General features: G+C 40.3%; 1 protein-coding gene across 2 annotated transcripts in view; it reads right to left on the reverse strand.

Annotated features, from left to right (window-relative positions):
- Nucleotides 1–22,892, reverse strand: part of LOC144055470 (sodium/potassium/calcium exchanger 3-like) — a 66,900-nt gene extending 44,008 nt beyond the window's left edge. For both annotated transcript variants that reach the window (XM_077571465.1, XM_077571464.1), the window contains exons 1-2: nucleotides 22,386–22,892; nucleotides 14,371–14,484 (exon numbers count right to left, since the gene is read on the reverse strand). In XM_077571465.1, the coding sequence (XP_077427591.1) occupies nucleotides 14,371–14,484; nucleotides 22,386–22,584 (313 nt within the window). In that variant the 5' untranslated portion in view covers nucleotides 22,585–22,892. The remainder of the gene's footprint in view (nucleotides 1–14,370; nucleotides 14,485–22,385) is intronic.
- Between the last annotated feature and the right edge of the window lie 3,223 nt (nucleotides 22,893–26,115).

The raw sequence follows: 26,115 nt of genomic DNA on the forward strand, positions 1-26,115 counted from the left end.
CTAATAACTGTTGGGCGGGATTTTAGGTGCGGACATAATTAAGACATTTTAGTGAATATTTCGATCAAAAATTTATGTTTAAACATTGATTCAGCCGCATAATGAATCAATACGAAAATTGCACGCTGTAAGATTGAGATTAATCACCAAATAGATTTTTTTTTAATCACCCCTGGTATTTATTTATTTACTTTTGCAATGTTACACAAATTTTTTTTCACAGTTTATAAAATAAAACAATTGACTATGTGACTGACTGACATGTTGCATGACTATAGTGTTTAAGAAAGACACATTTGTTCACAGACACATATTTGTTCACAGGAAGGTGTCTCTGTTAAGAAGACATTTCTATTTGTTTAAAAAAAATGCACTAAATTACTCACTGGGAAGAAGACACCAGTTTTGATATTGTGTTTCAGTGATGGTACAAAAATAATTTCTCATTGAAAAAACATCAGTTTATGTCTTGATTAGTATTATAGATTATTGATTTATTTCCTGACCAATATATCAATAATCGCTGTATCGTCATAACGTGAGAGAGTTGTTATTGTGAGCCTTGTATCACATATCGTATCGTATCGTGAGGTATCCAGAGTTTCCCACCCCTAATATTTAATGAATGTGGGCGAAATATTTGGTGTCAATTGGCTGCCAATGCTTTACTAATTTCAGGCCAACAATAGCAAACAATGAGAACAATAACAGAAATAACTAAAGGCATGCTGGCGCTTAGTATACCAAAAAAGTTGATGTATTGTTCACCCAAGGGAATCTGAACAAGCACATCCCGTGTACATCTCATGCATAATCTGAGTGCACGTGGAGGGCTGGGGGCCTCTTCTGCACATGCTCAGTGGGCGATGATGATGCAGGCTGACACATCGCATGTCGCGAGTTTAGTTACCGTGCTGAGTAATGTGACATTTAAGGACTCTTGTTTTTCTCCCGTCTTTGCAGTCCGTTACACGCTCACACCATTCCCAAACAAACAGTATAGTTATAAAAAATATGTGCTCACATTCACACTCACAGAAAGTCTTGCCTGGCAGCTGAGAAGACATGCATTCGAAGGGGTTTGAAGACAGACATCCTTAAATCTTCAGGCGTCGACAGTTTATTACATATGTGTCCATGCATTCTCAAAAGTGAATCTGCCATCAGAATGACAGATATAATGAAGTACAGATGAAAATCAAACAGCTTAGTCATGCTGTCAATATAACAGTACACTCTGAAGAGATGTTCTAAAGCCAACTGTGGCTAAAGTTTGTGTATGTGGAAGATTGACAGAAAGAGAATGGGTAAGATTCACATTTCGCTTCTACTGGTTGTACTTTAATTTCTTGACAAAGCATTGCATTATGATAGAGACAGGAAATACAGCAATAAGTTGCACAAAGAAAAAAAACAAATTGTTTAAGTATAAATGTGAACATAAGACAATCTCCTTTGTGAAAATTATACATGCAATGAGACAGACCTCCAATTAATACCACCACATAGGTCGTTTTGAAACGTGCCAAATTACGAAGTGTTACGTGTTGTAGTTTAGCGACCACCATCGGCCATGTAAATAGCGAAAAAAATTAGTAAACTGAACCATACCGGTAGCTACTGGGACTCGAACTCAGGTCGTCTGGCAAGTGTCTATCTGACTGAGCTCTAACAGGCCAGTAATCATTTTAGTGTTGAGTCAACTACATGTTTTGTAGGGCTGGGCGATATAGCCAAAAAATAAAATCTCGATTTTTGCAGTCATTCAGGACGATTACGATTTTAATCGCTTTTAATCTAATAGATCCAACAAACATTTATTTAAAGGTTTCATTTATGCAAAAATAATTCCTGTGCAAAATGTTCAGACAACAATAATGTATACTGATTCTAGATCAGTTTTAACATAAACTTAACATTCATTGTTTGTGCTTAAATGCCACAATTATGTAGTTGGTAGCTATTCCAAACGTGTTTTGTAAACCACCCATCCGGCATTCTGCCACTTGTGCAAAATTACAACTCACAAAAACATTTGGATGTAACAGAACATAAACAACACCAGCTTTTAATATACCAGAAGACAAAACTCGATTTCACGATTTAGCTAATTTTCAAAAATTTTATTTTTAAAATGACAATGTATCGAGTTAATTCAATTTATTGCCCAGGTCTAATGTTTTGTTACTTTAACCATACTACAACCTGTGCCTCTTACTAACCCCAACCATTAGTGTCCCATGTAAAGACGTAATGTGTACAACCTCACTGAAAGCCTAATACTAACCCTAACCATTAGTATCCCATCACAGAAGTGACGATGATTTGACATCTGGAAGGAGCATGCGCAGAACGGACCAAAGTCTTGTTCGTCTTGTGACCGTGGGGGGAGCTGTCACCGAATACTCTCTATTTGGTCGTATTTTCGTACATGGTAAAACTACCAATATTTGGTGGAGGACTTGTTGTTATCTTCACTTGTTATGATTTGGTTCAGAAAAGTGGTTGATCTCATGTTTCTAGTCTAATGGAAATATCTACAAACATGCTTGACATACTACAATTTGTTGAACCATTTTGACTTACCCTGTATGCAATTAACTAATGTTGTGGGGTGTGAGACAATTCAACAGAGACCCATTATAATAAATTTTGACCAACATCACGTGCAATGGATAATGTCGGAACCAGCAGATAATTGGACAGAATCCAGGGCTCCAGACTGCCCCTAAAATTTGAGACAGTGCAAGTAAAAAAATTTTGACTGATTTTGCAAGAGCTGATTTTGTATTTTTAAATGACTGTTCCTGAATATTTTCTGCTCCACAGTTCAGTCAATTTATTAGTAATATATTGAAATTGGAATTTGTCAGCCAACAGTTAAGTGACCTCCAACGAGATAATGCCGAGTTACGCTCTTCACTCGCGGCTGTTTCAGCCGAGTTGGAAACCATTAAAAAGGAGAATAAAACGCTAAAAGAAACTGTTCTGGATGTCCAATCCCGTAGCATGCGGGAGAATTTAATATTCTCAGGCATATCCGAGAATACCTCTGACAATCCAGAGGTTGAGATAAAAAAAAATTATGACGACGTCGTTAAAAATTCCTCAGGAGACGGTAAATAACATCGCTTTTCACCGGGTACATCGGTTTGGAGCCCGTAGGGGCAACAAACCCCGTCCTATTATGGCCAAGTTTGAACATTTTAAACAGAAAGAATTTGTTAAAAGTAAAGGACGGGAGCTTAAAGGGACCTCATTTGGAATGAATGACCAATTCCCGAGAGAGATTAATGAGCGGCGAAAGGTACTGTTTCCTATAATGAAACAAAATAGGCAGGAGGGTAAACGGACAGCGATGGTCGTCGATAAGCTATACATCGATGGCCAACTATTCCGGAGCCCCAACTCCACTCCCTGGCTGTTCTAATTGGCATTGGTGGAACTAAACTTTGTTTGATTATTAGATGTATACATATACTGTATATACGATACGATACGATATACTTTTATTATACTGTATACCGTTACTCATTATGTTTAGGCTATATTACAAATATAATATTAATACATAACTATATCTAAAGTATATTTAAACAAAAAATCTCACTTAGGTTACCAGTTACTGGTGTATTGTTATGTTTAATCCCCCGCTAATTTCCTTCACTTTCACCTCCCTACCCGTTTTTTTCACTGTTATATTTACTTACACGTTACCTCATATTTTACACAAATTACATAAACCACCTAACCACTCTGATTGTATCCTATAACATGCCAATATTAACAAATAGCCTATACAGATATATACACAAGACTGAGTCTATATTGTTTGTATTCATAAATTAGTTCTGGTTTCCTGGAATGTTTGTGGTGCTCGCTCACAGGCAAAAAGAATAAAAATTTTAGACCATCTCTTAAAATTAAAAGCAGATATTTGTCTCCTACAAGAAACCCACCTACAAAAATCTGAAGAAAAATTACTTATTGATAAGAATTTTAGCCAAGCGTACTCTGCCCCTTATAACAGTAGACAAAGAGGAGTCTGTATACTCATACATAAGAATTTATTCTTTACTCTAAATAATACAATAACAGACCCAGAGGGCCGATACATTATTATTCAGGTGACTATATTTAATAAAATATATACATTTGGTAATTTATATGCCCCTAAAAATGATGCTGCAATGATGATCAGCAAACTCTACTATTATTATTGGAGGAGACTTTAACAGTCTTAAATCCATTAATAGATCGTTCTAATAATACAACATGTATAAGGCGATTACAATCTACTTAAGTAATAGGGGAATATATGGATGATTTTGGCCTCGTCGACAGCTGGAGACTTAAAAACCCAAATAAGAAGGAATTTACCTTCTTTTCCGCTGTGCACTGGTCTTTTTCAATAATTTATTTTTTTCTTACAAATAACTCCATTGCTGATAAAACTGTTACAAAAATACATCTTATTATTATTAGGGACCATGCACCAGTCTCCCTTTCCCTACAAGTTGATTATACCTTTAAACCACCACCAACATGGCGTTTTAACATCTCACTGCTAAACGATGCAGAGTTTGACAAAATTATAAGAAAAGAGTGGGCAGACTTTTGGGAAATAAATGACTCTCCAGACTTATCTCCATCTCTTCTCTGGGAAGCTGGGAAAGCGTTAATTAGAGGTAAAATTATATCATATTCATCTTATAAAAAGGATCAAAAATTAGAAAAAGGCTTGGAAGATAAAATTAAACAATTGACTGATGAGTACGCAATAAACCAAAATGCAAAAATAAAGTTAGACGATATGCTATCTAAAAAGACAGAGTTGATAATACAACAATTGAGATACAACAACTTTGACTATAATAACAAATCAGGTAAATTTCTTGCAAACCAACTTCAACGCAATCAGGAAAAATCTCTTAAAAATGTTAAATAACGTTTAGTAAAATCCTACGGAGGAGTACCAAAGACGTTAAAAGACGTTCACCAAGTTTTTTTTTTTTTTGGGAAACGGGTGGAGGAAAGCCTTGGCCAGCTGTGCTGAAAGTATCAAGCAGATCTAATTAGTATAATGACTATTTTTGGCCCCTAGATGGCAGCGATGACTCTCTTTGGACAAGATCGGGTAGGCGTCAGTAGTAAAAGACATGAGGCGGAGCTAGAGTGTTGAGGGGACAATGGCTGAGAAAGCAAAAATGGCGACCGGTGGCAAGCAGCTCACGCTTGATCGTTTTTTTCAAAGAAGATAAGCATCAACCAGTGTGAAAGAGCACATTGATGACGATGATGATGATGATGGTGACTCCGAGGTTGACGCCGAAGTTGGAAGCGTTGATGCGGCGGCTATGATCACGTCATAAAGCCTCACAAGCTAGCGATGTTAACGCCGGAAAACGCGGAGCACAACCGAGCACTTCTGCTCAGGCGGACGTTCAATCGGACAACGAAGAGTGCCCCGAGTCCAATGCATATTCATCAGAGGAGTGGGTACAGTCTGATCACGGAGAAGACACTGGTTATGGACGACGATGCCACCATGAATGGAGCGGATAAGATGGATCAGAACATCTCTTACCACCCGGTATAGGAGCTGAAGGACATGAGGAAGCCAGACGTAACACCACCGTAACGTCACCGTATCATGATCCTGAGAGTAGACTAGACAGTATATACTTGCTATTCCCCGGAAAAAAAAGCCAGCAAAAAAGTGTAGCGCCTGCAATCGCAGTGAAACTAATCTGTTGTGCAAATCCTGCTGTGTCCCCTTGCACGCAGGGGAGTGTTACAAAAAGAAAAACTGTATTTGAAACATCCACACAATTGTAAATAGTACCACGGTTGCACACATTTATAAATAGTTTGCCAAATTGTTACACTGTTGAATGTAAATAAACGTATTTTGCTATCAAAAAACACTTTTTCATTGTTGGTGGTAGTGTTTTACAGAAGTAAAGCACTGTGGTGTTTGTGGCATCATTCATGGAAAAAAAAGGTGTCAAATTCACTAGAGTGCATGAAATAATATCGTTTCATAAAAAGCTTGATTTCTCCATATTTTGTTTCAAAACAGAGCATTTGGGTGAAACTAACCATTTTCTATTGTTGATTACTGAAAAACGGAATAAGGTAGAAACAAACTTTTTTTTCTGATGAAAGATGAGAGTCCAATCTTTCATTTGGTAGTATGTGTGTTTCCATAGTCCAAACACAAAAATTTCTGTGGACCTTGAAAGACCAGTCAAAATGCTTAAATTGGCTGGCACCCACGGCATCCCTTTTCTGGAAACGTCTGGCAATCAAAGAGTTAATGGCCGATGCCAACGTGCAATGTTGCAGACAGAAACCAATTGTCAACTGGGGCAGAGATGCTGACATAGAATGAATGCCAACCTGCCTTGTTTGGATGACTAGATGACTTAACTTAATCTTACTTAAATGACAACAACAACAGAGACGTGTGTGTCCACCTTCCATTTGAAGATGCCACACAGATGGTCAAACATGTTTGGCCAGTCCCTCACACTATCCCTCAGCTTCTTTAGCAAGACAGTGGTTGTGTTTATGGTCATTATCATGTTGGAATGAATCCGTGCAGCCCAACTTCCAAAGGAAAGGGATCATGCTTTGCGTCAGTATGTTAGTACACTATGTCAGTACATGTTGGCTTCTTCCATTAATTGTACTTCTCCAATGCCAGCAGCAACCTTGCAGCCCCAAACCATGACGCTCCCACCAATTACAACACACATCGGTTTGCGTCATAGATGCCAGATATTATCTATTCTGAACCGAAAAAGTTTATTTTTGTCTCATCTGGATATGGTTCTAGTAAAATTGTCCTCTTGACACTTTTTGTGCATCATCTTTTAAAGAGACATCTTGCAGTAAGTGGTGTTTAGGTTTTTAGATAAAGCTGTACTTTACAGAAGTACATTTTCAGTACAGGTGGAAGAATTGGAAGTGCTTTTTGTACTCAGGCACACATAAATAGGGCATAATATTCAGGTCAGGTTTAAGGAAAAATATTCCCCCCCATTCATCCAGTTTGTGCCTATATACACATACAATCAATACAAGTATATAAGTCCGTGCTTTGTTTCTACCTTATTCCGTTTTTCAGTAATCAACAATAGAAAATGGTTAGTTTCATCCAAATGTTCTGTTTTGAAACAAAATACGGAGAAATCAAGCTTTTTGTGAAACGATATTATTTCATGCACTCTAGTGAATTTGACACCTTTTTTTTCCATGAATGATGCCACAAACACCTAAACAGTGCTTTACTTCTGTAAAACACTACCACCAACAATGAAAAAGTGTTTTTTGATAGCAAAATACGTTTATTTACATTCAAAAGTGTAACAATTTGGTAAACTATTTACAAATGTGTGCAACCGTGGTACTATTTACAATTGTGTGGATGTTTCAACTACAGTTTTTCTTTTTGTAACACTCCCCTGTGTGCAAGGGGATGCAGCAGGATTTGCACAACAGATTAGTTTCACTGCGATTGCCCCTTCGCGTGCAGACGCTACACTTTCTTGCTGGCCTTTTTTTCCGGGGAATAGCAAGTATATACTGCAGTGTGTGTTTAGCCATGTTGCCATCAAGTCTACTCTCAGGATCATGATACGGTGACGTTACGGTGGTGTTACGTCTGGCTTCTTCATGTCCTTCAGTTCCTATACCGGGTGGTAGATGTTCTGATCCATCTTATCCAATCCATTCATGGTGGCATCATAGTCTAGAACCAGTGTCTTCTCCGTGATCAGACTGTTCCCACTCCTCCGATGAATATGCATTGGACTCGGGGTACTCTTCGTCGTCCGATTGAACGTCCGCCTGTGCAGAAGTGCTTGGTTGTGCTCCGCGTTTTCCGGCGTTAGCATCGCTAGCCGGTGAGGCTTTATGACGTGATCATAGCCGCCGCGTCAACGCTTCCAACTTCGGCGTCAACCTCGGAGTCACCTTCATCATCATCATCGTCATCAATGTGCTTTTAGCATTGGTCGATGCTTTTCGTCTTTGAAAAAAATGCTCAAGCGTGAGCTGCTTGCAACCGGTCGCCATTTTCGCTTCCTCAGTCATTCTCCCCTCAACACTCTAGCTCCGCCTCACGTCTTCTACTGATGCCTACCCAATCTTGTCCAAAGAGAGAGAGTCATCTGCTTGATACTTTCAGTACAGCTGGCCAAGGCTTTCCTCTACCCGTTTCCCCAAAAAAAAAAAAAAAAAACATAGTAAATGTCTTTTAACGTCTTTTAACGTCTTTGGCGGTCCTCCGTAGGATTTTACTAAACGTTATTAAACGTTTTTGGCGGTCAAAGAGTTAACACACCTTCACTCACCACTGAGAGTGCACGCTGAAATGATGACGGATAACAAACGGCATTTTTGGTTTGCTGCAGCTCGACCATTTAGGTTTGCCTTTATTTCAATAATACGAGGGGAACTCAAATAGACATTAACTTTTTGAAAGTACCAACTAGTGTCTTTTTTCAGAGTTAAAATGTTGATTTTTCTTTGGTTACAAACAGAAATACAATTTGCACATTCTCTGTAGCTGCTCATGCATGTGTGCTAGTCTAAGAGAGGGGCAAGGGATAAATTGTAAAGGTATGACTGGTAATCTATTTGGATTAATTCATCAGTGTGCAAATGGACCTTCCCGCAAGGAGTGAAACACGCACATATACAGCAATACTGTGCAAACCTACACACACAAACACACTGCAGACACTGGGGCCACCACCCTCCCATCAATCAGTAAAATTGTTAACGAGGAGCTCCTGCAAACAGTTCAATTTGCAGCCACAGGCATGTGCACAACCCCATTTCTCACAGGAAAGCCCTGATTAAGTCATCCCAGCCCCTCTCCTAAAATGAAGTGTTTCGTTGCTGAGCAGAACAAATCTTTGAATCAAGGAGTAGGACAGTGTCCAGTGAAACACCCGTCGAAAGCATATGTATGTGAGTGCCCAGAGCCCCATTGGATGCCTCATAAACTTTTGTTTGTGTTTCAGTTCAAGACTGAAAGAAAGGAGCCAACATGCACTCACAGAAATATTTCAAGCCCAACTTACGAGTTATGTATTTTATTTACATAACAAATTCCCATTTCCTTTTTTTATATATTTTTTAAAGATAATTTTAACATATATCTACCAAATAAACCTTATATGATACATATTCATTAGTCTAATAATGGCTATTTATTTGAAATGCATAATCCTCAGATTTATGTATTTAGTATTAATAAAGAGTAATTACTTATTTTTTTTAAACTTTTTTGATGTCTGCATTCTGTTTCATCCCCAAAACACAAAAGTGTAAAAAAAAAAAAAAAAAAAGTGTGTGTGTGTGTGTTGGGGTGGGGAGTGTACATAAGTGTTTTTCACAAACCAGGACAATATGCTATTTACAGAGATGTGATTTGACCAAAGTGAAACTATCTGAAAATTTAGCTGGGGGTCTGGGGGCCGCTGGCACCCAGCTAGGTCCAGGGCAGTGCCCCCGGAGCTCATGGGTTTTTCGTGTTTTTAAGTACTTTCAATGCACTCACATGACAAAGAAATAGACAAAACAACAGCATAAATTTTCAATGTATATTGAACTATCCCATATAAAATGGCAGTCACATTCAAAAACATTGGACTGCCTTTGCTTTTAAAAACTATCACTGAGAATATCATCATATCTAACTAATGTGATTACTAAGTTAACACATAAATAATGTTGAAGAGTTCAAATTTCATGAACAAATAATTGTATCATGACCAAATGAAAAGTAACTCATATTAGAGCATACCACAAATGTCTTTGTTATAGCAGAAGATGTTATCTGTCGGAGTCATGTGCATACACAATGAACTACTAAAAAAAATATATATATCGATTTTTTTTTTTTTTGGGGGGGGAGATAAAAAAAGCGGAATTCCGCGAATTAGCGTAAAAATCACATCCCTGTATTTATCGTATATAGGTAACCTGATTATTATGGGCTTTCTTTATTGTGTCTCCCAAAAATGTTACCCTCGCAGTTTATTTGAGTGCTTTTTAAAACATGACTGTTTTGTTTTGGCAAACTCATAATGAGTTACTGGTTATCTTCCAAGCAGAGATATCAATAAAATTCAGCTTCATGGCGCTTTACACAATGTTTCAATGTTCATGTTAGACTTATAGTAGGACTCAAAATAATATTTGTATTCAAGTTAATTTTGCAAACAATTATCGGCTTACTTATTGGTTATCGACATCGGCACTTTCTAAATTATTGGTTTATCGTATCGGTTGAAAGTAGCATTATTGTGCATCCCAACCATATGCTTTATGTATTTTAAATAAACACTCTAACTATTATTAATTGGAACACTTAGCAAAAAAAAAAGAAGACAAGTGAAGATGTGTCCTGCTGATAGCTTACTAGGCTTACAGGTGAAGCTCTTCCCCAACCAAAAACCCTGGTTTCACACCAACGTCAGAGCACTACTCCAGGCCAGAGATTCAGCAATGAGGTCAAGGGATATGGAGGCCTACAGGTAAGCGAGAGTGGACCTGAACAGAGGCCATAAGGCTGCTAAAACAAAATACAGAGAGCAGACAGAGACCAACTTTAAGGAAAGCAATCCTAGTTCCATGTGGAAAGGCATTCAAAACATCTCAAACTATAAACAAAGCCAGAATACACCTTACCCCATGGACAGTTCTCTCCCAGATCAACTAAACACCTTTTTTCCCATTTTGAAGAGGACAGCAGACAGATAGAGGACACACAGCTGACACCACTAGAACATGACCAGCCCCTTACCATCCAACAACACCAGGTGCTGCGAGTCCTGCGGGGTATCGACACCAGCAAAGCACCAAGACCAGACCGGGTACAAGGGAGGGTGCTGAAATCATGTGCCCATCAGCTTGCTGCAGTATTCACCAACATCTTTAACCGTTCTCTGCAGCAAGCCAAAGTCCCCACGTGCCAGAAAACTGCCACCATAATCCCGTTCCCAAATCCACTGCTGTCACAGGACTGAACGATTACCGGTCTGTGGGTCTAACACTAGTAATCAAGAAATATATTTAGAGACTGGTGTTAAAGCAAGTCAAAGCCCATATACCACCTGGCTTTGACCCGCATCAGTTTGCCTACAGGTGCAACAGATCTACAGACAATGCCATCTCCATCGCCCTTCATAATGCTCTCACCCATATTGAAAACCCCAAGACATATGTCAGGATGTTGTTTGTTGACTTAGGTTAAGCATTCAACTCCATCAGCCCCAGCCGATTGAGCAACAAACTGCGGACACTGCAATTTGGAAGCCCCCTCTGCCTGTGGATTAAGGACTTCCTGACGTGCAGACCCCAACATGTCAAGATGGGCACCTCCATATGCTCCACCATTGTTCTCAACACCGGTGTTCCCCAGGGCTGTGTCTTGAGTCCAGTCCTATACACGCGGTACACCCATGATTGTATCCCCACCCATGACTCCAACAACCTCATTAAATTTGCGAATGATACGATTGTTGGAAAAATCTGCAATGACAATGAAGCAGCATACAGGGAGGAGGTCCGAGCACTGGCAGCTTGGTGTAGTGACAACCACCTCAAATTCAACACCAAGAAGACAAAATAACTCATCATGGACTACCATAAGACAAAGACCACATCACACACAGGCCTGAGAATCAATGGGGAAGAAGCAGAGCGGGTCATCTACTACAAGTTCCTCGGCTTGCACATCTCAGAGGACCTGAGCTGGACTGTGAATACCACCCACATCATTAAAAAGTCTCTTTTTCCTGAGAACGCTTAAGAGGAACAAACTCCCCTCACCAATGTTTACCACTGCACAATTGAGAGTGTCCTGACCTATGGATTTACAGTGTGATATGCCAGCTGCACGGCATCAGAGAGGAAACAACTGCAGCGGGTCATCAAGACGGCTCAGTGGATCACTGGCTTGCCACTTCTACGCCTGGAGGAGATCTACTCGAGCCGGCTCTTCCATCGGGCCACAAAGATTCGCAATGACTCCGCCCACCCAAGACACACACATTTCTCCAACCTCCCTTCCGGTAGACTCAAGAGTCATGAGAGCCCGCACCAACAGGCTGCAGAACAGTTTCTTCCCTATGGCTGTGAAGAGACTGCTTCAGGGATCGTGATTCCCCCCACCCCCATATACACACAGCTAACTAGCCTGCAGCTTAACGGACAATATTACATAGACAGCATGCACACTGAACCTGCACTTTATTGCCTCTTTCACAATTTTAGTATTTATTATTTATTTTTATTACTATTATTTCTCAGGTTAATGATGTCCTTTAATGTGATTCACTCCTGCTATTGAGAAGCAACCAAACGAAATGTCGTTGTATTTTACAATGGCAATAAAACTTCTTATCTTATCTCTTATCTTACTACACAACATAAACATGTTGTTCACTTATGCAACTAACTAATTCTACGCTATCATTTACAGTATATTTTAACCTCAAGAGATGAATGCAATATATTTTAATATAGTATTATAACAAGGGTGTGTTCAATTTCTGCACTGTGCAATCATTAAACTATACGCTACATGTGGCAGTTCTGTTTTTTTTCCATTGAAATAATAAATAACAGTGCTGTAGAAGAGGGACTAACAATTAAAAAACTAAATTAAAAAATGTCTAGTTAAATTAGGGAATGACTGGCATGATGCTATTGTTTGATGTTTTGCTGAAAGGAGAAAAGCAAAGGAGGACTTATTTCCCCCCTCGATGCTGCATCTGTTTGACTTGTGCTTATTGATCTACTGAGCATCGAGAAAACAGGAATTTTAGGCAGTATCAGTAAGTATCTTTACCGTGCTAAATCCTTCCAGAACACAGAGATTGGGAAACTTTTTCAGTCTTGCAAACATGGCTGGCAAGATTGGGAGACACACATTATCCTTATGACGTTGGATGAAAACTCTACTTGAATAGTCGAGTATATATCAGCTTGACTGAAGTGTAGAACCATCATCATCAGATACATCCATAAAGCCTTATATCATGATATCACGTTATATTTCTTACTGTATATCCATTTTAATGGTAGACCCCAAATGTACTGGGTTTGAATTGCTAGGAACCAATTTATGTCTTATGTATGCATGAGCTTGCGGAGCCTTTCTCAGGATACTTCTGTATTGCAAGTTAATCAATGATGGTTTGGATTGACTGATGATCCCGGCCAGGTGTACGACTCTTGCCAAGTCGGTTGGGTTTAGCTGCAGCTCACCATGTTGCTGAACAGGATAAGCAGTTGAAAGGTTGGGGATATATATATATTTTTTGCCATGACTTTAAATAAATAAAACAAAGTCTGATCTCATTTGTGTCTTTGGATACATTTATTTGTATAACCCAAAAGTACTCCCAAACCAAAGGGGACATTTGCGTCATGACTTTAACTCGAATTTTGGGGGCTTAACCTTCCTCCTCCTAATTTAGATTATTTTAAATGGAAGGTGAAGCGTGAGTCAGTAATTCGCTGCAATGCCCCATTTTATTTGACAAGAACAGAAGCAAGACGGTCGGAATAAATCTCCTGCAGTTCTCAAGAGGGTAGTTAAGGGCAGGAAGCCACCAGAGATTCTGTATGTGCTTTAAATTTAGCAGAGATCAAAGAGCAGTTACAGTTATAATAAGCAAGGGGAGAAAATAAGTTGAACTTAACCCCTGTTTCTTTTATAAATGACCTTGGAAATGTGAGGGAGCATGACGGGGACCATTTTGTTTAATGACAAAAGCATTTCTCTCTGGGGCCCTAAAAGTCCTCTGCTCAAGGTAAAAATACAATTGTCAGTATATTCTTTAGCACAATTATCTCACCCTACAGTCTTTCCCACACCATGTTAATACTTGGGCGGGCCACCCAAGTAAATTGGCCACCACCCAAGAAGTTTTCAAGAAAATGTATAAAAATATATTTAAAAAGAAAAAAAATGTGTCACAACCGGATTTACCGCATGTAACATTAGTTCGGCGTCAGTCACTTCGTGAATCGTGAGGCTAGAGACGTAATAACAGGACTGAGACCCACCTCCCGTCCAACCCGCCTCCCATCCCCACCACCGAAGTCCACCCACCGAAGTAGATTTGAAATCTGTGGGAAACACTGCCCTATCATGACTTATACACATTAATTATGACATGATTTAATTATTTTCATCCACTTCTGATAGCAATCTATAATAGCACACATGGATGAAGTTAAGTTCACAAATTCATGTGTGACGAGCAAATTTGCTTGCCTCAGTCTCCTCCATTTTCTAGATATGAGGAAGAATTCTTTGTTTTGGTGTTTGATCTATCTTACCTGGAGAAGTGCAATTCTGTTCTATGTCCATTTCCACGATGCTGCTGTTGTCCATTGTTTGCAGTAGCTTTCTTCCCTCCCATCTGTCCTGGTGATTGGTACTGTGGTTGGAACCTGGGCAATATGAATCACAGTAAAATGAGCCTACTAATGAAGAAAAGGACAAGATGTTTTAGTGTCTACAAATAAACAATGATTGTAATTGATTTAAATCCATTGGAGTACAGTATATGCACTAGGGGTGAGCCGGATATTCATACAACACGAGTATCCGGTACGGATAATTGATTGTTTTTCCCAGATACGAATATAACACAGATAGACCTCCTAGCCGCCCCTCCCTCCTCTCTTCGGCGCGCGTGGCTCACAGGCAGAGTTAGATAGAGGATCTGTCCGTGCAGCGTCGCCTTCTGGCACGCGGACAGTAATTAACTAAAGCAAGGTGTAAAATGTCTGAAGTCCTTTTGTTTATGTTTAACAAATTAAAACATCGTAAATCATGTTGTTTTTCTACTAAGTACTGTCCCAAATGTTCTCCAATTTGCATATGTATAGGATCGAATGCCAAGAAACGTTTCTTGGGAGGAGCATTATGGCGGCCTCACGGCTTCAAAAGTCTTGGCCTATCGGCTATCCAGTGATATATTCAGATCAGTGGTCAGCAGTCACGCGATTACGAGACATAGCTGCAAAGGGTCAAAACTGTGATTTAATAATACCTTGAACTGTGCCGCTAATACTGGCTGTCATTGGTTTCGATGTATATACAGTATATTAGGAAAAGTTCAACAAGAAACTACTGTACTTCAGGCACCTTATGCCCTGCCCTACAAAGAGCAATATGGCCGAAGACTACTGTACTGAACTGTTGTTCAGTGTGCGGCTTCTGCAACGAGTTTAATGAGTGGCCGACCTCTCGGCAACTTCTTTAACTGTCATTTGGAATTTGAATTGTAGGTCAACCGTGTCGCAAAATCAACGTAATGGCCAATCAAAAATACCATGTCATATCACATGAGCGTTCACAAACTGAAGGTTAAGTTGGTAAAATACCTTACATTGCTCTCCCATACCATTGCACACATACATTAACATAACACTACCCCAAAATCCTGTTCAATAGCTAATTGAATACCATAAAGCAAAAAAACAAAAACAAAAAACGTTGATTTTGTATGTTGTCACTAATTAAAATGGTCACCAGCATGTCACCGGTGCCAGCCATCAACGTCTAAGTCTGCACTTACGCCGACCCCAGACTGGACATAGTGGACAAAAAGCCTTTATGCTTCACAAACGCTACAAACAACTTTGGTTACATCAACTTCCCAAACTCTTTCTCAAAGGTCTGAGTGAGTGGTGCAATAGACAAACAACAAGATGACTAAACAGTTTGATAGATACTGTACCTTTATGGCAACCAGTTCCTTCTGCACTGAAACATAACAGTGATTCATTTTTAACAACAAAAAAAGCTTACTTAAAATATCTTTAATGTAATTGTTTTCACTTATTATTGGCATACATACTTTCAATTTTGAGGCAACTTAATGCCACACGGCTCCCGCAAAGTGAGAAAGAGGTACCGTTTTACAACAGTCAAAGGTTCAGGACTTAGGGACATTTGGCTTTCAGGTGAAATTTATGGAAAACATAAAAAGTTCACACTACACACAGACCTGTACTCCGGCCCTGACAAAATACTGACGGTTTTTGCACTCTAAGGAATCCGGAAAATGGCATCAGCAAAGACACATGCTTCCGAGGCACAATTTAAACTGCAAACTATCAGTTAACACGGTTGTACATGAAGGCGTGAGAGAATTCCACATTGTTTTTCTCCTGTTGTGTTGCTCTTGCATACATGCATTGCTACCGCATGTTTTAGCATGCAAGCTACCGTTTGTTTTAGCAAGTTTGCGTCCAATGCTTTATATATGGTTTATATTACATACCGCCACCTGCCGCAACCCCCCCCACCGTCTGCCCCAAATCCCACCCCCACCCATCGTCGAGCGCTGCTGTTGACAAAATTCTCAGCAGAAACACTGTTGTTGTACTTACAACTCTTTTTCAACTCTTCATAAATGGAAAGATCCTTGTTTTCCGCCATTATGCATAAAAACTGACTTGCTTGATAATGTGGAACAACCTCCTGAAGTCATTTTCCATTCATTAGGATCGTGCATTGGAGAGATTACAACTCTACGTTCGTACAAACACATCAGTCTATGTGCATCTTATTTGTATAAGAACCTGAGCAGTTTTTAATAACTTTTCCAACCTTTGTTGAACCAATGTACTTATTTTACATTAGGAAAAATCTCACAGTTAACCACCAAACAAAAATCGCATAAAAAGTATTAATAATAACATAACGATCTTGTCTCAAATTAGTTTGTTTTGTGTGATATCTGGGCTTGTTAAATTCAACACAAATATACGGATATATTTGCAGGGAGTCATGACTTCATCTGTTGGATGAATGGCAACAATTGGAAGAACAGGTTGAGCTTTTGCCATCATATGGGAGCATTTGATTTTTTCTGTCTGTCACTATATACTGCTGGCATGGATAGAAAAATATATACTTTGAATGAAAAAGGATAGTTTTTTAAGTAATACGACATAAACAATAATATAATGCTGTGAACATACATATGTGTTCATCTTTTCCCCTTTGACCGAACTATACAAGACATAAATGATTTTCCTGAGAGTTAACATATCGAACTTGAAACCTTGACCACAAACCCGAGATGCGAATCAAACCGTCCCGAAACCTTTGTTCACATGCTGGTCTTTTGGTGATCCCAAAAGCCAAACAGAAGTCCGCACTTTTAAGAGTGTTTTTGATTCGGGCTCCAGTGCTCTAGAATGCCCTACCCTCGGAAATCAGAGCCTCTAGCTCTATAGAAATAGAAATGTTTAAATGTCATCTTAAGGTTTATTTTTATACTCTTGCATTTGGCTGAATTACGTTGGCCTGTTTGACTGCCACTTCTCTCTTTTGCTCCATTCTCCCTGGCTTGGAGAGGGACTTTGGTGTCAATGAACGAATTGGATGCTGCTGTACGGATTATGCCCCAATTGACCTGGTCAAGATCTGAAGCAGGCCACCACTTCGGAGTTGTTACGATGGAGATTTCTGTATCGACCAGCCGAGCCTAGTATGGAGAAGGGCCCATCTCCGATGGTGTCTTCTTGCAGTGCTTCAACTCAATAAATGGACTCTCACACTATTCTAGTTAACATTGTATAGCACCACATACTGTGTAAATTGTTGCCTACTTAACATTCATTGCAACCTGGTCATCCTGGAAGGGGGAATTCCGCATTTGCTGCCCCTTCCCAAGGTTTTTTATTTTTCTGCTGATGTTTAAAAAAAAAAAAATCCTTGCCCTCTTGTGGTTAAAGGGATAGTTTGGGATTTTTGACATAAATCTGTATGGCATTCCTCACCTACAGTGGTGTGCATCAGCACTCGGCGCTAACAGCGTCCTGTGACCAGAAGTCTGGTCCGGTTTTGGTCGAGACAAAAGTAGTCCGGCTAGTTGGCTGGGGTCACGGAAGTAAAGCGTTTTCTTCTAAAAACAATTTGTGTTCAAAAGAGTGATAAATTTACATCACAAAACTGCAAACTAGAATAAAGTCAGACTCCATTCCTTTATTATTTTTCTTCTTTTTTTTTCTGTTTTCTTATCACTGCGCGGCGTGCTGCATCCAACTGACAGATCACACACAAGTTGTTTGGAAGTGTTTACTTGATGCGAGAGAGCTTATGGAGAGCTAGAGCGATTAGTAAATAACGTTACAATTGTATAAACTTTATAAGATAGTGTAACGAACTAAGTTGTGTTGTGTGTTCCTATGTTGCACATTCTGTTTTGCATTCTTGTGTCTGAGTGTTAGTGAACGCATCGCACGTCTCTAAGCGGAGAAGGGACTCATACGTTGTTGGTTGTTCGTGTGCTAACTTGGCTCGTAAATTAGTTTCTTGTGTTCGGCTGAGGCCAACAGTAGCCGGTTGTTTGAAGACAAATAAAAATATGAGATTACCAACCACGTCTGCTGGCAGCATTCTTGTGAGACGTCACTCTTTATTATATTATGATATTCTATATGAAAAAATGGTGCGGGGAGCAGACGCGTGATTTCCCGGGCTGTATCAATAAAAATGTCCCTGAATCTCCGCACACTTTTTACCGCTTACCAAGCGCGGACATTGCTTTGACACAACTTTTACTTTTGAAAGTCATTATGATTTGTGATGCAGACAGAACACAGAAGCTGCCGCGTTGGCCTTCTCATCAATTGAAAGGTTTCACATCTGTGGCATGATGAGATCCCATTCGTGGCAGCAGTAACACTCCACCTCTGTCGGCATGAGTTCACACTTCAAAGGGCAACCCATTTGTCAGTCACCCGCTCTCTGATGGCTCCAGCATCAAGTTGTACCACTTCTGTATCCCTCCTCTCTCTCTGCCTATTCTAACTCCATCTGATGAATTTCTGCATCTGTATATTCGGGTTTATAAATCGGGTTCATAAAGATACCCCCTTGGCCCAGTGTTAAAGACATTGTATTCGTCACCAGTGTCGTAGTCAGACATGTTATCGTGAGTTTTCAAAGTTAGAATTACGGTGGAACACACGCGTCTGTCAGCTGAATGCAGCGTGCCGTGCAATGATACGAACAGAAAAATACTTCCAGGCGGTAATTGAGTCTGACTTTTTTCTAGTTTGCGATTTTGTGATGCAAATTTATCACTCTTTTGAACACAAATTGTTTTTAGAAGAAAAACGCTTTATTTATGTGCCCCTAGCTAACTAGCTGGACTACTTTCGTCTCGACCGAAAGCGGACCATATCTTGAGTCACAGGTCGCCGTCTGCGGTAACCCTGGGATTACACAGCATGCGTGTGCGTTGCGTCGCCACTCTGGTCCGCCGGCGCAGCTGATTCGCTTCTATTCTATCATCTTGTTCAAATTATACCGGCTGCGTATGCGCTGAGGATCGACTGCTGACCAGCTGCGTCGTGCCAGAGCCTGCCGCACGGATAGATATTTGTTCTATTTTTGCCGGACGACGCATCCGTCGGCATCAGTCAAATGGCAAACTAGCACAGAACACATCGACCGACGCAGTTTCAAAATAAAATATTCCGGTTACTTTTCAGAATAAAATACCCACCAGATCCTATTTTGCAATCATGTCAGCAAAACGTCATAATACTTAACGCTTAATTCACCGCAGCGACCATGGACGAGGAGAGATTTATAATGGAGGTGGATTACATACGACACGGCACAAACTTTTTATTTGGACAACCTAAAAATTGATGCTGCAAGGAGCGTCACAGTAGAAGCTGTGGCAATGGATGGTGAGTTCAATCAAAGGAAGTCCACCTTAAGCACAGACTTTGTGTGTTTGTCGTTGTTTTTATGCCACATTATCGCGCGCGATCAAGCGAGACACGGCGGGAAGTTATTAGCGACGGAGCTGCCGGACCGCAGCTGTGCGCAGCCGGTGAGTTTTGTCCATAACATTTGTGCACACAGTCAAGACGCAACGGAGCGGAACTGCAACGCACACGCATGCGGTGTAATCAGTCCCGGGATAAGTCAATGCTGATCCACACCACTGTAGGTGAGGATGCCATATAGATTCATGTCAAAAAAAAAAACTATCCCTTTAAGATCAGGGGATGTCGTTAATATTTGACTGTCTTTTGAAAGTATTTTTCTTCTGGAGCCAATATTTTGTGAAGGGACATGTTTCCAATACAGATTTGTGAGTCACTAATTGCCACGCAATTCAATGTCACCTGTCACAACAACTTCCAGGTCTAATATTATTAATGTAATAAACACAGTTTGGAGTCCCATGAACTCACAGATCGCATTTCATACAAGACCATATCATGATTTGTCCATAATATTTTCTGAATAGGGAGGGGTGAGTGAGTGAATAGCTGAACATTCATTTTCACATTGTTCAACAGCAACATGAGTGAATTTACTTCATATTTGGGAGAGCTCATGGGGGGAGCTGCCCCACCATTGCCAAATACAGGTCAGCTCCGTTGTTGGTTCAAATTGAATTCCAAATCCCAGTTATTAAGATGTTCTCTGGCCTCTAGTCTGAACTCTCTTCTCTGAACTCCGTACCTGGCCTCACCTTCACTCCTTCACACAATAGCAGTGGAAGAGGCTCGCGTGCCAGTGCTCAACTGTTGGCCCCTTTCCTGTCTGCCTCCCGCCCTGTTTTGCTATCCTGCACATGGATAAAGGAGTGTAGAAATGATTAATGGGCCCCTGTGAGGAGGCGTTGAGTGCCCTGCTTCCTGTTCCACAACATCAAGCTCAATTAGGCAGAGCTTCATTAAGCGCATCGTAAATAATCCATTTTAATTGATCTTCCAGCTAACTAATTAAGAGTTAACAAGAATACAATAGGGACAAGAGAAATGCATTTAACACCCAAGTGTTGCACCATCTACATCTAAGCATCAGGGGCACTGCCAGGGATTTGAGGGCCCTGTGAAAAAATATCACTTTGGACCGCACCACTTCAATGCCTGCAAGTGAAAATGGTATTTTCTAGGGGCCCTGTCAGTCATGGGCTTGCATATTGTCATTTTTCTTCCCTTTTCAGGGTCATGATGTTTGTGTCAAAACTTGAAATTGACCATTAAACTTGCATGTTCCAAGTTCATTGAAGTTAAGGTACAGAGAGGCAACTGGCCATTATATTATCATACCATGATTTGACCTTTTGAAATAAAAAAAATGTTTTGTTATTACTTGTTTTGTTTTTTTAACCCAAAACCCATTTAAATGATAAATTATCTTTCTTGCGAGTGAATAGCCCTGGGGCAGAATCGCATGTTAACAAATGAACTGGTGCATACGTCTGTAATTATTTATCATCACTGGCTCATTTGATTACATTTAGGTGCTTTAGTGAGATTAATGGTTTGACATAAACGTCACCATGACACTGAAGGAAAATCAATATAGAGAAAGCCAATTGCATTAACAAAAGTTTTAAGCTTTCAGCAAATGGATGAGTGCCCAGATTCCACGTATTTATTGCTAAAACACAATGCAGAATACCTAGACAGAGTCTATAATTGATGCTCTGAAGAGTTGAATTGTGAAGTCACACCACAAAGTCCTGCTACTGTTACAAGTTACAACATACCTAACCATTCAAATAAAGTACTACAGATTTGAACATGCAATAGGCTATACAGTATATTCCATCCATGGGGGAGAACAGGCAAACTCCTGAAAACTCAGCAGCCAAATTCACACCCTGAACCTCAGAACTGTGAGACAGACATGCAAAACAACTACGGTAGTCTATGGCCATTCATACAACAGAATAAGTCGCGTTTCTTGTGAATATATCAGCTTTGTGTTTACTCCAAAAAGCACATATTTCACACTTAGTGCATTTGTGAGTATACTGAAACAAGATCATTTCAGTATTCATACCTTTTGTGACATTTTTGTTTGGTGGTGAGCCAGGAGATTAGATGGGTGCTTCGGCTCAATAAATGTTGAGAAACATGGCAGTAGCTTATGTAGCAATATAGTCTGGGCATCGCCACCTGTATTTCTTGAGGACTATGAACTGATTTGGTCGATGCATTTTTAATATAATTAAGAAGGACGAATGCCCATTCAAATATATCAAAATCTTAATTTAAATCTCAATTTTTAAACAAAAGATTAGAGCACATAAAAGGCTTGGGCACGTAAACCCTTTAAAATTATATATTTTAGAATAATCCACCAAATTTTCTACACCAATTTTGAAACAATCATCTGGGCTAACGAGTACAATGTTAGTTACTGTTATTCTGTAACAATGGGTTTAAACACACACACTCACACACACACACACACACACTCACACACACACACAACCAAAAATGGTGCTAACTCAGTTGTGTCATCGCTCACTGCTAGAAAATAATAATAATAATAATAATAATAACCTCACCTGAAGCTTCTGCTAAGAAGGGCAATCCCTTGACGACGAGAAGCAACCCTCCGAACAAACATATCTGGATGAGAAGCAACTCTTTCCGCTGTTTCCTCCTCGCTTTCGCCTTCTTCTGCTTGGCCATCACTTGCGCCGGACAATTCCGGAGTCGGATGCCGGACAGAGACATGATCCCTTCCTCGGTTGCGACATCCATTCGTGTCACGAGTTGGAGAAAAGCAGCAACCTCCTTCACTTCCCGATGGAAATGATGTCTCTCTCGTGTCGTCAGCAGAAGAAATATGGCAGTCTCAGCGTGGCAAGCTGGATATTTGGAGGGAAATGGAAATGTCAACTGCGACGGCGTATTGTGAAGGCGTCCAAGCGAGAAAACAGCAACAAACACGCAGTCGGACGACTCGTTTCTCTTGTAAATGTTCCACTGTCGGTGGTGCTTTGAGTCAGGTAGCACGGATGCGCGCACCCTCCCTTGGATGCTTCCAGCGGGAATAATGAGCTCGAGAAGTTGGCACGTGCAGTGGGCACGCGCACAAGAACAGCTTTTAACATTTCAAACATTGGGAGTGACGAGCACCAACCACCACATGATTGACAAGCCAGGCAAGCTTTTTGAATATTGACTTGATAGCCTAGTGCGCTGATATCCTAACTACTTTGCCAATGCTAGTAAAACGACGAAAGGGCACTACTTGACATCTGTCTTACGACTATCACTGTAAAAAGCAGCTGGGGCGCCAAAAAATAGTGTGAAATAACAGAAAAACGTATTCTTATTTTCTTCTCATAAAAAAAATGTTTTTCCATAAATGAAATAATTTATAGTTTAAGATTTTGCCTTATTTTCACATTGTTTTAAATATTTAATTTGAAACATTATCACATTTTAAAACAATTAAATTACCTATAAATATAGCAAATAAAGATTGTATTATGAATGGGGTAGATGCCACGGACTTGCCATCATTTTTGTATAGCCATATTTTTTGGATAGATGTTTATTTTTGTAACAGTAGTTTAAAAAAAAAAGCCACAGACTTCCAACTTCTGCAAGTCACACACCCACGCCGTTTCCGGCCACTGCTGCGACTCACAGGCTGTGTCCCGATACTCGCACCCCCACCCCTGTGCCCCTTAACCGCGCGCTCGCGCCCATTGGCGGGTATCTCAGCTGTCTGAAATGCTTTGGAGAACTGAGACAGACATTCTACACACTCGCACCCATCAACGGGAACACGCAACCGAGGGGCACAAGGGTGGAAGCGCAAGCACCGGGACGCAACCCACACATCGCAAACAGCAACCGGAAACAGCGCCGGTGTGTGACACATGAAAGTCGGAAGCTCCACCTCCTCCGTGGAATATACCCCATTATAATGCTTAAAATTATAGAAAATGTGCTGTTATGGCGTATATTCCACGGAGGAGGCGGTACTTCTGACTTCCGTCACACACCTACGCTGTTTCTGGTTACTATTGCGACATAGAGACCATGTCCAAATGCTCGCACTTCCACCCTTGTGCCCCTCAATTGCGCGTTCCCGTCAATAAGCGCGGCTGTGTAGTGTGTCTGTTTCAGTTCTCTGAAATGCTTCGGATACACACTCGCACCCATCAACGGTATAAAATATAGGAACAAATCTGTAAAATCAAATCAAATAAATATCAAAATTCTGTTTGTTTTTTTTACAATGTAGTGAAGCTCTAGATATTGAATAGATTTTTTTTTAAATATCTTTTTTAATATTACTAGTAGTATTTTGCATGCAGTGGTCAACTAGCGCACCCTTTTTGCTTCACTAGTATGTATGTATACAATAGTCAGGAATGGCAGCCTGGCGTTACACCGGGGCTAGGGTGGCTATAGCCCCATCAGAAATCTTTGTAGCTCCAGCTAAGCCCCTCCAGCATTTTAATTGAAATTCTAAAATATATTTTAGGGATGGGTGAGTACCGATACCAGTATCAGTATCAGGCCAACACCCGGTTTTATATCAAGGTATCGGTAACTCGCTACAGTGGCCTCTTGTGGTCGTTTTACAGTCAGGAGAATAGAAAATTGCCATTAATTTTATGCAATTTTAAGGGAAAGGGCTATATTGAGCTATAGAGGTATTTCTTTAAAATTATCCGTCATTGTTTTATTGGAGAAATTCAGTGGTCTCAGTGACTACTCAAGAGTTGAGTACTCGTACTGGTATTTGAATAAAAGTGGTATCAAACATCCTTAATTAAAAAATATTTTCTCATCTCACCTTTTACCCCAGGACAGAAAAAAATCCTGGAGCTGTGCCTGCAGTTGTTCTGGTAGTGTCCCCTAGTCATTCTACTTGTAGATAGAAATGTCAAGCAGTAGTGGCTAATAGGTCAGTGGTATGACATGTCTTTCTATCTACGCCCTGATGGCGCGATACTGTCAGCCGTAACCACGACAACAAGGCGTACTCACGGACTTTTAAGTCCAGTTCGTCTGAAAAAGTCCCACGTTGCCTTCGTGGCTGCCGGACCGGAAACCACAGAACGGCTGAACCCCCATTGTTGCTTTTTTGTTGTCGACCCACTTCTGCTCAACACTTAGAATTAAAAGACTTTTCTCATTGAAGCTACGCTGGCATAATTACGATGCCGCAAAAACCACCAACAACAACAAAAAACGCGACCATCACACGGGCCTGTTTGTTATCCTCAAGTTGCTATCTTCAGCTAGCCCGTTCAATAATACACAGGCAACAACTGCGTGCTGACAATGAGTCGTAACTGCTCTGAGGACAACTGGGATGCGGCATCCCAAGTGAAGTTCAAGTGGTGAGTGATATACAGAATTTTTAATCTGGCAAACTACATCTTCACACGATCAGAGGCACCGTTTGGCGCCGGCAATAAGTAAACAAAACATTCAAAATAAGCTAATGCATTTCATGTGTTACGGTGTGGTCACGGAGCAGCGTGGTGTCTGTCGGCGTGTGAAGTGGAGGACCCAAAATGCAGGGAGGCAGGAGAACCACAGCAGGAGTGCGGGCGAGACTGACATACTTTATTTTACAGAAAACACTAACCGGGGTACTGGTTAGTGTTAAATAAACAAAGAACTGAAAAGATACAAAATCAAAGTGACAGCCAGATCTCCGGGCGTGACCGTGACAAGCGGCAATGATCCCACGCCGACTGATCACCACCCGGGTACTAAATACACCCACACTAATTAGGTAACTAGTCACACCTGGGGCCAGGCACAAGTGGCTGAGGGCCCGGATTGGTCAACCTGCGGAAGGGCAGGAACCCACTCAGGGCCAATCGGGACCCTCAACCAAAACCAGATCTTCCCAGACATGACAGCATGAATGTCAGTACCGTGTATATATTGTAATACTTGTGTTATCCATTAAAGCATTAATATTAATGTGTTCAAATAAATGAGCTCATTTTAATGGTTTTAGTATGAATTATAGCCATGAATGCAGTTGTACAGTATAAAAATGTTTAATATGAAATCATCACAAGACGTATGGGCCACCACTGCACATTCTTTTGTTGATACACACAAACATTTGCAGTGTGTGAATTTTTTTTATAATACTTGCACTTCTGGTCTAAACATCAACTTGACATTTTTAGTATTTATGATGTAAATGTATATTTTTAGTGTATGATGTGTAGACACTTGCACAAAAAATATGAATAAAAAACATTGTAGTATTTATCAGTAATATAATGAAAATGCTTTGAAATG

This window comes from Vanacampus margaritifer, chromosome 7 (assembly GCF_051991255.1).
Source record: "Vanacampus margaritifer isolate UIUO_Vmar chromosome 7, RoL_Vmar_1.0, whole genome shotgun sequence".
Lineage (NCBI taxonomy): Eukaryota > Metazoa > Chordata > Actinopteri > Syngnathiformes > Syngnathidae > Vanacampus > Vanacampus margaritifer.